Source organism: Pseudophryne corroboree, chromosome 4, assembly GCF_028390025.1.
Source record: "Pseudophryne corroboree isolate aPseCor3 chromosome 4, aPseCor3.hap2, whole genome shotgun sequence".
Lineage (NCBI taxonomy): Eukaryota > Metazoa > Chordata > Amphibia > Anura > Myobatrachidae > Pseudophryne > Pseudophryne corroboree.
This window is the reverse complement of record NC_086447.1, coordinates 694766081-694782839: the sequence shown is the minus strand read 5'-3', so window position 1 is coordinate 694782839 and position 16759 is coordinate 694766081. Positions and strand designations below refer to the sequence as shown.

Genomic DNA, 16759 nt, shown 5'->3' with positions numbered 1-16759 from the left:
TGCCCCCCCCCCCCCCCCCCCTTCTCACATGACAGGCAGCCCACCGCACTCAGTACACTGCATTGGCCCCATTCATTCTGTTATTCCATCTTTGCAGTACAACAACTCTGCCATTCAGTGATGCTGCCATAGCTACACCGTATGTTAAACCTCTTGTACTGCTCATGTTGGGCCCATTCTGCAAAATTTTACAGGGCCACTTTTAGTTCCCAATCCGCCCCTAGTCTCAGACACAACTGTCGGCTAATGCGACTATACACCCATATTCTGACACGTATGTATTTATGTGATCGACCACCCCATTGTTCTTTCAATGAAGGTAACTGTCATCACCTTCATTGGCAGGTACACCTCCCGCATGCTAGATGCTGGTACTACAAAACTTGGCATCCACTTTACATACACATGACTCAGAAGAATAATAGTAACTCTGATGACATACCAACAACACGCCTGAGGAACATTTCTCTTTTATACATACACTTGATTGCCATCCTGTTTACCACCCACTCATGCCCATTTAATGGAAACAGAGAAAAGACAGAGTTCTGTTTATAAGTCCTAGAAAGGGTGCATGCAGCCCTGCTGGGCATGTGCAGATTGCTTAACAAACCCACTAGATATGGCCGCATCTGAACATGTGTGTCACTCAGAATCACACCCTATTTTGTTTACTTACTAGGATTTGATTGGCTCTTTTCAGCTAAAATCTGCTGAATCCTACTGGCACCTGTCAAAAGTGTAACATAAAAAAATGTCATGATATTGGCAAAAGTTAAGAATATACAGTATATCCATTGAACACTGTACAGGACACAGGTAACATCACATACTGCCAGGGGTATATGCAAATTGAGCAATGTAGAGCTGATCATAAAATTGAAAAGCCTATGAAATTGTGAATTTCATCAATATAGCAATAGTACTTTAAATATTGTACATTTTATTATATATGTCAGTGGTTCCCAAATTTATTTGAATCACAGCGTCCTAGAGTATCAGAATCTTTTTCACAGCACTCCAAGGCCAAAAGTTTCTAATTCAGAAAAAAATATTACATTAAGTAAATTGTGTTTATATGTCAGCCTTAGGTTCAGGTATGTGGTGAGGGAAAGGATAAACTTCTGTTTATCCACATCAGGGCCATTTCCAGACAATGTGACTCCCAGTGTGAACATTAAAAATGTGAAACCCCCGCACCCCATAGACATTGGAAAATAAAATACTTGCATGCCCACAAAAGGGGCATGGCCTCACTGCAATGGGCGTGGTCTTGCAGGAAAAGACTACTGAACCTTACACCTACACAATACTGCCCCTTACAATAAATTATGCCTCACATAGTAATGCCCCATAGAAATCATGCCACATTACCTGCTCATTGTCAGGGGTTTCATGATGTCGTCGCCGCCGCCTCTAGCTGCAGCATCTGAGTCCTACCCGATCCCCTCCCCATGTGCACGAGTCAGCAGCCCCACCACTTCCGTGAACCACTGTTCCCGCCTGCCTCCTTTAGTCTCTAGTAAATGTCCCTCCCAAAATGGCTGCCGCATCCTCTAGCATCCTTCAGAAGTGTATCCTCTGAGGTGGTGGCCATTTTGGGAGGGACATTTTCATCAGTATTCCATGCGGACGGCCAGACTGCATGGAATACTGTCTGCAGCAGACAGTGGCCATGGCCACTGGCGCCCTGTGCAATTGTACGGCTCACCTGGCCCTACAAAAAGCACTGGCTTTGCCTATTCCATTGACCATAAATAATTTGAATTGGTCCTGGACTAACAAATATGGGCACCCCTGTATTTTCTCCAAGGCACCCCAGAGTACCACGGCACACAGTTTGGGAACCACTGATAATGGTGTTATGGTAACAGCTGTTTGGTAAGGAAAATACAATTATTATTATTACATAAGCTAAGAATGTTTACTAAATAGTTTAAATTTAACTGCAGTTTAAAACTTTGTTAGCAATGACTTTACTGTTTCTCTGTGCAGGCATGGACTCTTATCGTAAGAGATTTTTGATACACACCCTGACATTTTTTTTTTTCATTATTATTATTATTGAGGCACATAACGAGAACAAATTGTGCTTATCAGGGATAAAATGTGGCCAGCCCATTAGCGAAATGATATCACTTATTCAGTGTTTTAGTAGTCCCTAAGATGTTCTCACTTTAGGTCCAATGGTAGTGCCAGCCTGTGGTATATGATGGCGTACTTACATTTGTTTGGTTAAGTACAGGTAGTGGCGTCACAAGGGGGGGGGGGTGCGGGCCACACCTGGGTGTCACTCTCAGTGCTGGTGACACCAAAATGCCAGCTCCTGTGTGATACCCTGAAACTGCAGCCCAAATCAACTGTGGCACTACAGGTGCCAGCATGACTTTAATAAAAGTAAAATGTTTGCTGGAGTTGCATAGCACTGTGCCAGCAGCCTACGGCTTGCAGCACAGAAGGAGTTAACAGCACAGCTCATAGCTATACAGATTAGTCTGTAAAATGCAAAGGGCATGACTCACTCATTTGCAGACTCAGAGCGGGAAACTGAGAGCGGGAAACACAGAGCGGGAAATCCCAGATAGAATGTGTACCTGGGAATGCAGGGTTATAAAAAGGTTGTCCTGCAGCAGCCTAGGGAGAGGACAGTCAGTGAAGAGAGGACAGTCAGTGAGGAGAGTGAGCAGACAGTGAGGTGAATTTAGCCAGAAAGATGTAGCCCCAGTGAGGGCTCCCCACATGTTTAGGTGGGGAGTGATGCCAGCCACAGCAAAGCACTTGATGACAGAGGGAGACATCGCAGTGTGAGAGCAGCAGTATGCAGAATCCAGCGAAAGGGTGATGCCAGGAGAAAAGTGTGCTAATGGTGTGAGTCTCAAGAGGTATCTGGGTGTAGTGGTCGGAAGCCACACGGCGTGAGTAAGCGCCCCCATGGAAAAGTATCTCGAGAGGTATCTGGGTGAAGTGGTCGGAAAGCCACGCGGCGTGAGTAAGCGCCCCCAAGGAAAAGAATCCTCGCTAAGTAAGAGAGAGAGAGACGGTCACCTGATGTGTAGCACTACTGGTCACAGAATGCCCTGGTACGTAATGCTGTTTGCCATGTATATGCCGCTGCGACTAAGCGATGCGCTGGAGGAGGTGCCCTGATGTGTGATCCACTGTAACTTATGCTTTGTGCTGGAGGAGTGTTCACAAGTTATCCCTGCAATCTCCCTGTTTGATGTTTAAATAAACTTTATGCTGTTTATCTGAGATGGGCTGGCGCCCAATTCTTTATGCGCTGCACCGACACCTGTAGTCCACACCCACAATGTACTTGTAGTTAAAGACCTGATTCTTCAGGGGACCCTCTGGTAACTGTGCCTGAAACCATGACCAGCCGGGGCAAGGTAAGGGTGATGTACTATACACAGTGACTGCAGATCTTGCATACCTAATACTAGTGGGTTATCACATTTGGCGTCCGCGAACAGGATACGAGCAACCATGGTTACCAACGTGGGGCTCTAAGGGCAATATTTGTGGAGGTGGAACTCATGTAACAGGACATCGGGACTATGCAGTGCACCCGGTCGGAGCAACACCCTTGGGGGCACTGTGTTTGGCCATTTCTGAGTGTCCGAAAGAGCCAAGGATCGCAAGGGGAATGTAGTCCCCTATATCTATTTTCCTAAAGTTGGAGAAACTTGTTTAATGGGAGGGGCCCACGAGAGCCACCTGTCTCTTTTGACCCAGACGTGGGGGGAGACAAGGGCAGGCGAGGGCAGGTTCTGTGTTTGGCGCAATTGCCACAAGATGTCTGGAACATTTTACTATCACATGTGACTCTGGACTGTAACTCATTTGAAAACCGCAACAGAATATGTGATTTGTATGTAATGTGATGTTTGACATGCCATGTTTTCCTGAATATGTGATTGTTGATTTTTGGCACATGTACTGTCATTATATGTTATGTTGAAAACTGCTGTTGCGTGAGGACACGCAAGATTTCAGCAGGGGTGCATGTGATACCCTGAAACTGCAGCCCAAATCAACTGTGGCACTACAGGTGCCAGCATGACTTTAATAAAAGTAAAATGTTTGCTGGAGTTGCATAGCACTGTGCCAGCAGCCTACGGCTTGCAGCACAGAAGGAGTTAACAGCACAGCTCATAGCTATACAGATTAGTCTGCAAAATGCAAAGGGCATGACTCACTCATTTGCAGACTCAGAGCGGGAAACTGAGAGCGGGAAACACAGAGCGGGAAATCCCAGATAGAATGTGTACCTGGGAATGCAGGGTTATAAAAAGGTTGTCCTGCAGCAGCCTAGGGAGAGGACAGTCAGTGAAGAGAGGACAGTCAGTGAGGAGAGTGAGCAGACAGTGAGGTGAATTTAGCCAGAAAGATGTAGCCCCAGTGAGGGCTCCCCACATGTTTAGGTGGGGAGTGATGCCAGCCACAGCAAAGCACTTGATGACAGAGGGAGACATCGCAGTGTGAGAGCAGCAGTATGCAGAATCCAGCGAAAGGGTGATGCCAGGAGAAAAGTGTGCTAATGGTGTGAGTCTCAAGAGGTATCTGGGTGAAGTGGTCGGAAGCCACGCGGCGTGAGTAAGCGCCCCCATGGAAAAGTATCTCGAGAGGTATCTGGGTGAAGTGGTCGGAAAGCCACGCGGCGTGAGTAAGCGCCCCCAAGGAAAAGAATCCTCGCTAAGTAAGAGAGAGAGAGACGGTCACCTGATGTGTAGCACTACTGGTCACAGAATGCCCTGGTACGTAATGCTGTTTGCTATGTATATGCCGCTGCGACTAAGCGATGCGCTGGAGGAGGTGCCCTGATGTGTGATCCACTGTAACATGCTTTGTGCTGGAGGAGTGTTCACAAGTTATCCCTGCAATATCCCTGTTTGATGTTTGAATAAACTTTTTGCTGTTTATCTGAGATGGGCTGGCGCCCAATTCTTTATGCGCTGCACCGACACCTGTAGTCCACACCCACAATGTACTTGTAGTTAAAGACCTGATTCTTCAGGGAACCCTCTGGTAACTGTGCCTGAAACCATGACCAGCCGGGGCAAGGTAAGGGTGATGTACTATACACAGTGACTGCAGATCTTGCATACCTAATACTAGTGGGTTATCACACCTGCACAGTGACAGGAGCCCGGGGCAGCACAGCATCTCTGGGGATGCTGGACACGCCCCTGGAGTGATGTAACAGGGGTTTCCCATTAGGCCACACTCCTTATATTAGTCCACACACCCTTTTCGGACAGGCACACCTCTGGCGTGTGGGGAGGAATGTAGAGTGCGCACCAGCTGTCACCAGACCCTGTGACAGTGCAACCTTTAAGAGCCCATGTGCTCAGCTGAGTGCATGATAAATATTAGCATTGTACAGGTCTGCATCTGACATTAAAGGAACGTTTCTCACCTGGATTACTTCTGGGGATATGACGACTACTTGAATATGTTGTTGGCGATCTGGCAACTTTAAAACAATTTATGTTGATTAGCTCTCATTAATTAAAGCTTAATCTTGAACACATTAAAGTTGCAGAGAAATAATAAGATTTTACTCACTGGTAAATCTATTTCTCGTAGTCCGTAGTGGATGCTGGGACTCCGTAAGGACCATGGGGAATAGCGGCTCCGCAGGAGACTGGGCACAACTAAAGAAAGCTTTAGGACTACCTGGTGTGCACTGGCTCCTCCCTCTATGACCCTCCTCCAGACCTCAGTTAGGATACTGTGCCCGGAAGAGCTGACACAATAAGGAAGGATTTTGAATCCTGGGTAAGACTCATACCAGCCACACCAATCACACCGTATAACTCGTGATATTATACCCAGTTAACAGTGTGAAATATAAATGAGCCTCTCAACGGATGGCTCAACAATAACCCTTTAGTTAACAATAACTATATACAAGTATTGCAGACAATCCGCACTTGGGATGGGCGCCCAGCATCCACTACGGACTACGAGAAATAGATTTACCGGTGAGTAAAATCTTATTTTCTCTGACGTCCTAAGTGGATGCTGGGACTCCGTAAGGACCATGGGGATTATACCAAAGCTCCCAAACGGGCAGGAGAGTGCGGATGACTCTGCAGCACCGAATGAGCAAACTCTAGGTCCTCCTCAGCCAGGGTATCAAACTTGTAAAATTTAGCAATGTGTTTGACCCCGACCAAGTAGCTGCTCGGCAAAGTTGTAAAGCCGAGACCCCTCGGGCAACCGCCCAAGAAGAGCCCACCTTCCTCGTGGAATGGGCTTTCACTGATCTAGGATGCGGCAGTCCAGCCGCAGAATGTGCAAGCTGAATCGTACTACAAAACCAGCGAGCAATAGTCTGCTTTGAAGCAGGAGCACCCAGCTTGTTGGGTGCATACAGGATAAATAGCGAGTCAGTTTTCCTGACACTAGCTGTCCTGGAAACATAAATTTTCAGGGCCCTGACTACGTCCAACAACTTGGAATCCTCCAAGTCCTTAGTAGCCGCAGGCACTACAATAGGTTGGTTCAAATGAAAAGCTGATACCACCTTAGGGAGAAACTGGGGACGAGTCCTCAATTCTGCCCTATCCATATGGAAAATCATATAAGGGCTTTTATATGACAAAGCCGCCAATTCTGACACACGCCTGGCCGAAGCCAAGGCCAACAGCATGACCACTTTCCACGTGAGATATTTCAAATCCACGGTTTTTAGTGGCTCAAACCAATGTGACTTTAGGAAATCCAACACCACGTTGTGATCCCAAGGTGCCACTGGAGGCACAAAAGGGGCTGAATATGCAGCACTCCCTTAACAAATGTCTGAACATCAGGCAGTGAAGCCAGTTCTTTCTGGAAGAAAATCGACAGAGCCGAAATCTGGACCTTAATGGAACCCAATTTTAGGCCCATAGTCACCCCTGACTGTAGGAAGTGCAGAAAACGGCCCAACTGAAATTCCTCCGGTGGGCCTTCCTGGCCTCGCACCACGCAACATATTTTCGCCATATGCGGTGATAATGGTTTGCGGTCACTTCTTTCCTAGCTTTAATCAGCGTAGGGACGACTTCCTCTGGAATGCCCTTTTCCTTCAGGATCCGGCGTTCAACCGCCATGCCGTCAAACGCATCCGCGGTAAGTCTTGGAACAGACAGGGCCCCTGCTGCAGCAGGTCCTGTCTGAGCGGCAGAGGCCATGGGTCCTCTGAGATCATTTTTTGAAGTTCTGGGTACCAAGTTCTTCTTGGCCAATCCGGAACCAAGAGTATAGTTCTTCTCCTCTCCTTCTTATTATTCTCAGTACCTTGGGTATGAGAGGCAGAGGAGGGAACACATACACCAACTGGTACCCCCACGGTGTTACCAGAGTGTCCACAGCTATCGCCTGAGGGTCCCTTGACCTGGCGCAATATCTTTTTAGCTTTTTGTTGAGGCGGGACGCCATCATGTCCACCTGTGGCCTTTCCCAATGGTGTACAATCATTTGGAAGACTTCTGGATGAAGTCCCCACTCTCCCGGGTGGAGGTCGTGCCTGCTGAGAAAGTCTGCTTCCCAGTTGTCCACTCCGGGAATGAACACTGCTGACAGTGCTAACACATGATTTTCCGCCCATCGGAAAATCCTTGTGGCTTCTGCCATCGCCATCCTGCTTCTTGTGCTGCCCTGTTGGTTTACATGGGCAACCGCCGTGATGTTGTCTGACTGGATCAGCACCGGCTGGTGTTGAAGCAGGGGTCTAGCCTGACTTAGGGCATTGTGAATGGCCCTTAGTTCCAGAATATTTATGTGTAGGGAAGTCTCCTGACTCGACCATAGTCCTTGGAAGTTTCTTCCCTGTGTGACTGCCCCCCAGCCTCGGAGGCTGGCATCCGTGGTCACCAGGACCCAGTCCTGTATGCCGAATCTGCGGCCCTCTAGAAGATGAGCACTCTGCAGCCACCACAACAGCGACACCCTGGCCCTTGGAGACAGGGTTATCAGCCGATGCATCTGAAGATGCGACCCGGACCACTTGTCCAACAGATCCCACTGGAAGATCCTTGCATGGAACCTGCCGAATGGAATTTCTTCGTAAGAAGCTACCATCTTTCCCAGGACTCGCGTGCATTGATGCACCGACACCTGTATTTGTTTTAGGAGGTCTCTGACTAGAGATGACAACTCCTTGGCCTTCTCCTCCGGGAGAAACACTTTTTCCTGTTCTGTGTCCAGAACCATACCCAGGAACAGTAGACGCGTCGTAGGAACCAGCTGCGACTTTGGAATATTCAGAATCCAGCCGTGCTGTTGTAGCACTTCACGAGATAGTGCTACTCCGACCAACAACTGCTCCCTGGACCTCGCCTTTATAAGGAGATCGTCCAAGTACGGGATAATTATAACTCCCTTTTTTCGAAGGAGTATCATCATTTTGGTCATTACCTTGGTAAATACCCTCGGTGCCGGGGACAGACCAACGGCAACGTCTGGAATTGGTAATGACAGTCCTGTACCACAATTTTGAGGTACTCCTGGTAAAGAGGGTAAATGGGGACATGCAGGTAAGCATCCTTGATGTCCAGTGATACCATGTAATCCCCTTCGTCCAGGCTTGCAATAACCGCCCTGAGCGATTCCATTTTGAACTTGAACCTTCGTATATAAGTGTTCAAGGATTTCAATTTTAGAATGGGTCTCACCGAACCGTCTGGTTTCGGTACCACAACCATTGTGGAATAGTAACCCCGGCCTTGTTGAAGGAGGGGTACCCTGATTATCACCTGCTGGAGTACAGCTTGTGAATTGCCGCCAGTACTACCTCCCCTCGAGGGCAGCAGGCAAGGCTGATTTGAGGTAACGGCGAGGGGGAGTCGCCTCGAACTCCAGCTTGTATCCCAGTGATACTACTTGCAGAACCCAGGGATCCACCTGTGAGCGAGCCCACTGGTCGCTGAAGTTCCCGAGACACGCCCCCACCGCACCTGGCTCCACCTGTGGAGCCCCAGCGTCATGCGGTGGACTCAGAGGAAGCGGGGGAAGATTTTTGATCCTGGGAACTGGCTGTCTGGTGCAGCTTTTTCCCTCTTCCCTTGTCTCTGTGCAGAAAGGAAGCGCCTTTGACCCGCTTGCTTTTCTGAAGCCGAAAGAACTGTACCTGATAATACGGTGCTTTCCTAGGCTGTGAGGAAACCTGAGGTAAAAAATTTTTCTTTCCCAGCTGTTGCTGTGGATACGAGGTCCCAGAGACCATCCCCAAACAATTCCTCACCCTTATAAGGCAGAATCTTCATGTGCCTTCTAAAGTCAGCATCGCCTGTCCACTGCCGGGTCCCTAATACCCTCCTGGCAGAATGGACATTGCATTAATTCTGGATGCCAGCCGACAAATATCCCTCTGTGCATCACTCATATATAAGACGACGTCTTTAATATGCTCTATGGTTAGCAAAATAGTATCCCTGTCCTGACAGGGTAATAGACCACGCTGTAGCAGCACTATCCATGCTGAGGCAATTGCAGGTCTCAATATAGTACCTGAGTGTGTATATACAGACTTCAGGATAGCCTCCTGCTTTTTATCAGCAGGCTCCTTCAAAGTGGCCGTAACCTAAGACGGCAGTGCCACCTTTTTTGACAAACGTGTGAGCGCCTTATCCACCCTAGGGGATATCTCCCAACGTGACCTTTCCTCTGGCGGGAAAGGGTACGCCATCAGTAACTTTTTAGAAATGACCAGTTTCTTATCGGGGGAACCCACGCTTCTTCACACACTTCATTCACTCATCTGATGGGGGAACAAAACACTGGCTGCTTTTTCTCCCCAAACATAAAACCCCTTTTTTGTGGTACTTGGGTTAATGTCAGAAATGTGTAACACATTTTTCATTGCCGAGATCATGCAACGGATGTACCTAGTGGATTGTGTATATGTTTCAACCTCGTCGACACTGGAGTCAGACTCCGTGTCGACATCTGTGTCTGCCATCTGAGGTAGCAGGCGTTTTTGAGCCCCTGATGGCCTTTGAGACGCCTGGGCAGGCGCGGGCTGAGAAGCCGGCTGTCCCACAGCTGTTACGTCATCCAGCCTTTTATGTAAGGAGTTGACACTGTTGGTAAATACCTTCCACCTATCCATCCACTCAGGTGTCGGCCCTGCAGGGGGTGACATCACATTTATCGGCATCTGCTCCGCCTCCACATAAGCCTCCTCATCAAACATGTCGACACAGCCGTACCGACACACCGCACACACACAGGGAATGCTCTGACAGAGGACAGGACCCCACAAAGCCCTTTGGGGAGACAGAGAGAGAGAGTATGCCAGCACACACCAGAGCGCTATATAACACAGGGATGAACACTATAACTGAGTGATTTTCCCTTATAGCTGCTTATATATATACTGCTGCGCCTAAATTTAGTGCCCCCCCTCTCTTTTTTACCCTTTGTAGTCTTGAAACTGCAGGGGAGAGCCTGGGAGCGATCCTTCCAGCGGAGCTGTGAGGGAAAAATGGCGCCAGTGTGCTGAGGGAGATAGCCCCGCCCCTTTTTCAGCGGACTTTCTCCCGCTTTTTTATGGATCTCTGGCAGGGGTATTTTTCACATATATAGCCTCTAGGACTATATATTGTGATTTTTTTGCCAGCCAAGGTGTTAATATTGCTGCTCAGGGCGCCCCCCCCCCAGCGCCCTGCACCCATCAGTGACCGGAGTGTGAGGTGTGCATGAGGAGCAATGGCGCACAGCTGCAGTGCTGTGCGCTACCTTGTTGAAGACCGAAGTCTTCTGCCGCCGATTTTCAGGACCATCTTCTTGCTTCTGGCTCTGTAAGGGGGACGGCGGCGCGGCTCCGGGACCGGACGATCGAGGTCGGGCCCTGTGTTCGATCCCTCTGGAGCTAATGGTGTCCAGTAGCCTAAGAAGCCCAAGCTAGCTGCAAGCAGGTAGGTTCGCTTCTTCTCCCCTTAGTCCCTCGTAGCAGTGAGTCTGTTGCCAGCAGATCTCACTGAAAATAAATAAATAAAAAAACCTAAAATATACTTTCTTTTCTAGGAGCTCAGGAGAGCCCCTAGTGTGCATCCAGCTCAGCCGGGCACAAGATTCTAACTGAGGTCTGGAGGAGGGTCATAGAGGGAGGAGCCAGTGCACACCAGGTAGTCCTAAAGCTTACTTTAGTTGTGCCCAGTCTCCTGCGGAGCCGCTATTCCCCATGGTCCCTACGGAGTCCCAGCATCCACTTAGGATGTCAGAGAAAGAATATGTGGCATACCTTGACTTGGCACTCTTGGTACAGCGGGCACTGCTTGCCCTGCAACAATAATGTATGTAAGTACAATGCTGAACTGTGTAAAACATGAACAGATGGATTTCATTATATAAATGGTCTGAAAAGTACAAAAATAATCTTCCCCAATAACTTACTTGAAGACGCCGCAACAACCGATGTATATGCTGGGTGGATGTTACTTGCAGCTAAGTTGAAAACAAAATGCCAAAATATAAATGGCAAATATTTCTAACAAAATAAAATATTTTAATTTCTGACAAACACAGGGACATAATTATACATCTCTGAACTAATGAACATTTATTTTACGAATGACCCCCCATGCAAAGTGCTGTACAGAAAGCTTTAATGTGCTACTTAAAATACCAATAGGCCTAATTATGAGTACACACGGAGCGATAATCTAAGCAATCTGACTAGATTGCTTAGATTTTCAGCAGGATCGCTCCGTGTGTAGCCCTAACAGCGATAGCGATGCGCAGCCCAGCGCATCGCTATCGCTGGTGCTAGATTGGCCTGCATGCATAAAATCTTTCTCTAGCATAAGTTAACAAAACTGACTTTGCAGAATGATATAAAAGAGAAATATATAAAAATAAAAACATATTTGTAAATATCAGCGGTAACTCAGATGATAATGAGGCCTATTTCATCAGAAAACATTTGTCTATCCTGGAATTTTAGTATTTCACAGCAGTATTTTGCACTAGACGTAGTATGTAATTGTTGTCACGGTACTGGTGGGCGGTGCTGCCACTGGAGCCGCTACGGGGGGTAGGGCAGTGTTCACACGGGAGAGCAGAGTGGGACGTATGTAGCTTCTCCTCATATGCAAAAGAGTCTATAATAAAGCTAAGGTATTCTTTGGATATCAAGAAACTGGAGAACTTTTTTGTTCTCTTTCCCACAGGGCTGCATACAAAAATCAATGAGTCTAGTGCGAGAATGGGCAACTTGTCCCCTTTTACCCTATTTGAATTGACCCCTATAGGCAGAGCCGGCCCTAATTATAGGCAGTATAGGTAAATTAAAAGTCTAGGTGCATCTGGGCAGGCTGGACATTTAAATCTAATTAGCAATTTTGGGCCGTAGATTTATTGCAGTAGCCACTGTAGCCGTCATAACTTTATTGCACTGGCAGCGCCTGGTACAATAAAGTGTTTTTTTTTTTGTTCATTGTAGTGCAGCGTGCACAATGTCATGTTGTCACACAGCACCGCTAAGAGAGGCAGAACAGAAGGAGTCACAGTGGCGGGCAGCCAGAAAACAACAGCAGGCGGCCAGTACACATCAAAGAAGGTAAGTTTGGTGGCTGGAGAGATACTTGTGTGGGCTGGGGCCGGAGTCAGCAGGGATTCATTCATGTTGTTTGAGATATTATTTAAGTGTGCACTATTTTAACAATGTTCTGGGGCTGTAGAGACACAAGTGGGAACGAGGCTGTGTGAGATGGGGAGCACAACACAATGGGGGAAGGGGAGCACAGCACCACAAGGCATCGGCCTTCCTTTGGACCATGCCCATTCTGCAAGGCCATGCTCCTTTTTCATGGGCACACACTCCCACATTGTGGGGGAGGGGGGCAACAGACAAAATCTTGCCTAAAACACCAAACTGGTCAGGGCCGCTCTGCCTAAAGGTCCCTTGTTTAACCATTTACACTTGGATTTGATTGTTGCACTCTTGTATCAACCATCAGAATTGCAACATGTCTAATGCAGGTGTAGAAAATCCCAACAGGACATGACAGTTACAGAAGCTAAGACTTATACAACAATCCTGTATCGAGTGGTGTAGGCTTTACTGTATGATATTTTACCACAAATCTTATTTAAATCCAAACATTATTGTCAATAAGACATTTCATACTGCCATAGAAGTAATCCTTTCATGATTTTATCCCAACATACTAACCTGAATCTCTTGCCCGTACCAGGGGTGGTCTTGTCCTAGCTGTAGTAGTTGTAATGGTGGTGGTGGTGATAGTCGTGGTGGTTGTAGGCTTTGGCGTTGTGGTGGGTCGTGTTGTAGGTTCAGGTGTAGTGGTGGGAGGGGTGGTGGTCGCAACTGTCGTCTGAATTGTTGTGGATACAATTGGGGGCCGAACTTCTCTATGTACAGTTTCTGGATGAGACAATGCCATTGTTGTTACTTGATTTAAGTTGAAAATTTAGGGTCCATGTGTTTAGCTTTGTACCTCTTTGCTTCTGACTATTGAAACTGCTATATAGGCCACGTGGATTTATGCAATGCACATAGTTATAGATAACATCATAAGATATAAAGACATTATATTATTTTTGTTGGTTTCTGCACCTTGATCTGGGTTATTCCCATTATTTTTATGGTGATAGTGCTCAATGGTACCTACTGTTATAATTTTTTTTTTTGAGTACCGCTTCCTTTATTAATAGAAGACAAACATTGGTTACCCCTAAACATAGCATTTCATCACTGAGTCAAAAATTACTGTGACCATGAGTTTCAATACATTTAAAATAATTTCAAGGATTTCACTTTTGCAAACATAATGGAATATCGCAAGACTGAAAGAAAGTAACTGATTTATTAAAATATAAAAAGAATACATAATGATTTTGCCTAACTAAATATAAATGTTCATTACTGTTATAAGGCCTTTAACACTATACAAACATGTATGTGCAAACATAAAGAGCTCACTATTGTATACCAATTTGAAATAAATATTTTTTTTAATTAACTTACCTACTTCAACGTATTCAAGAACAGTCGGATAGGAGACACCTTTCTTCCCTTTACCTTCTGGGTACAAACACCAAAAACAAGTCTATTAAACAAATCATTCTATAATTCCTAATATCATTAATACATTCTGTTAGCTTTTCCTAAAACTAAGGGGCCAACTCACCCACCGGTGACTTTGCCAGTCCCAGCGGCTGCGTACAAAGATGCAAGGAAGTGAGACTAGAGCCACTGTTACTGCGTTCAGAATTGCAGGCGCAAGCTGAGACACTCCCCGAAAATGGTTGTGACACGTCTACCCATTATCACTTTGCAAATAAATCCTCTCTGCGACTGTCATTGCAAGACCATCGTACCAACTTAGACGCATGTGCAGTCGGCCGATAATGGCTCAACTGCGTAAACATTGGGTTTGTGTACAACTACGAATAAGGCCGATATTTGCCTAATAAGGTAGGCAAAACGTCATACAGTTTCCTGTGCACCTCTACGGGTTCCAGGAAAAATGTGCAATGGTGATAGCCATATTGTACTGGTCCAGAATCGGCCAATGCTGCGTATAATTGAGTGGGTCCCTAAAGTTGTATATGGAGTATAAAAGGTTGTTTCTATCCAGCATTCCCTACTTCTTAGTATTAATAATAATTGGGCTCCAGATCAGAGGAGTAAAATGCATTCACTAAAAAAGGTGCAACTGCTCACAAAGCTGCAACTATTACATGATTTGTGTTGTTCTGCATCAGCCCATACACTGAAAACCATGCTAATATTTTCACTAAAAGGCAAACATGTAGCTTAATGCAGCATGTGAGCCACTTAATGCCTGATAAATGACGTCCAATGTGTATATTTAAATTCATTAATTTAAATTCTGCAAATAGCCTGGAGAAACACTAAATAATTGACTAGTAGTGAGCAATACCAAAGCTACCAAAGTGTTTTCTTACTTAATGAGTTTTAGAAAGAGGAAAGTGTAATTTTCTGTAACGATAATAATACAATGGCAAAACACAACCACAGAACAGAATTTGGTAAAACAACAGATTTTGTTTTATTGTTTGATTTGTGTTGTGAAACATGTATATATGACTAATTTGTTGGCAAATACCTGCTACAACAAAGGACTCTTTCCAGCGTGGAAGGGACAGCGACCGCACACCATTGGAGAAACTTCCCTTGTAGCTAGCCTGACCAGCAACCTTCCGCACAAGAATCTTTCCTCCTGAATTGTCAATTGCACCACTGGCAAAGAAATATTTACATTATTGTCAACTTCAACTGATATATAAAGTACAAATACCAAATATTGTATGTTACTCCTAATCCCCCCCTCCCCCTTCCCATCTAACCTTGAATGCAAGTTTAACAGCAATTCATTATAATCTTATGATAAAGCATAAAACGGACTGCAGAGATCTAACCACCTTAGCCTATATTGCCAGAGGCTTGAATCAAGATGTAATACATATGAAATCCCGGTGGTTGGGATGCTGGCGGTCACATGACAGACAGCAGCATCCCGACACTGAAGATCCCAATTGGGTGGTGGGGGTGGGGGGGAGTAAGTATTTCTACCTACCCTGTACCCTACTCTAAACCTTGGGAGGGGGGTGGCAATGGCTAACCCTCCAGGGGGTGTCAGCTAGGGCTAACTTTGGGGGGTGGGGAGGTGGCAGCTTGGTCTAACAACATCCCTAGGGCCTAACCCCCCCTAGTGCCTAACCCTCACCCCCCCTAGTGCCTAACCCTCACCTCTTGGGCCCTAAAGATATCCCTGATCACTGATACTCACCTTCGGGATGTTGGCTGCCGGTGACTAGCGCCGGTCTCCTGAGTGGTGTCGGGATTCCGGCATCGGTCGCATGACCGCTGGCAACCCTATAGCTGAAATGCTGAGCGCATTCCATCACGACCATAATAGCAGTTGTTTACAATACGGTTTTAGTATAGCTGTTGCCACAATAAGGGAAAGGAACATAGCTGGTGCACGTGCCCAGAAGCAGCAGCTTCTCTTACAGAGTCTGCTGTGTGTGGATCTGGGCACTCAATCAGTACACTGTATCAGAGAGATCAGAAAGCAGCTCTCAGCAAGAAGAGACAGGTGTCTTAATCAGGCCTGGTGCAAGGTTTCTTGGCAGCAAAACTTAAACCTACAGTACTGCCTCCAACCACCACCAATAGCCACTTCTCAGCCCTTCAGATGAAAGAGTGACTTATAAGTTCCACAGCCACCACTTGCATTAAGTACAACAAGGATTTTTCTTTCAGAGACATTCTTAATTATGTGATAGGCAGACTCAGTGGCGTCCCCTAGGTCCTGGCACCCTAGGCAGCTGCCTAATGGTAGAGCTGGCCCTGGTCTTAATAACATGAGGTGGCAGAACATGTGCTTAGAAATCTCAGTTCTGTCTCCTACTGGTTCTAATATATGGTTTGGGAATGGAATCCCGGTGGTCAGGATCCTGGAGGTCAGAATACGACCCCAGGTTTCCGTCTGCCAGTGTGCCGGCAACAGGGCGATCGCTAAAAAGCCCCTTGTGGGCTCACTGTGGTCTTGGTGGCTCGCTGCATTCCCCACAGGTTTTATTCCCACTCTATGGGTGTCGTGGAGTGGGAATAGCCTTGGCGCAGCTGTCGGCATTCACAGTGGTCAGGATCCCAGCATCGGTATTCTGACTGCCAGGATCCCGACCACCGGGATAGTAACTACATCCTTATTATATATGAAGTAGTGCATACACTGAGCTTTGTATGAGGAAGACTATATAGCTTGCTAAGTTCTAA

At 46.6% G+C, this 16759-nt stretch overlaps 1 protein-coding gene across 3 annotated transcripts in view; it reads right to left on the bottom strand.

The window, feature by feature from the left end:
* The window catches only part of VIT (vitrin), a 293710-nt gene that overhangs the window by 104930 nt on the left and 172021 nt on the right, over positions 1–16759 (bottom strand). For all 3 annotated transcript variants that reach the window (XM_063917916.1, XM_063917914.1, XM_063917915.1), the window contains exons 5-11: positions 15084–15217; positions 13979–14035; positions 13166–13375; positions 11386–11436; positions 11234–11272; positions 5420–5476; positions 680–730 (exon numbers count right to left, since the gene is read on the bottom strand). In XM_063917916.1, coding sequence (XP_063773986.1) covers positions 680–730; positions 5420–5476; positions 11234–11272; positions 11386–11436; positions 13166–13375; positions 13979–14035; positions 15084–15217 — 599 coding nt within the window. The remainder of the gene's footprint in view (positions 1–679; positions 731–5419; positions 5477–11233; positions 11273–11385; positions 11437–13165; positions 13376–13978; positions 14036–15083; positions 15218–16759) is intronic.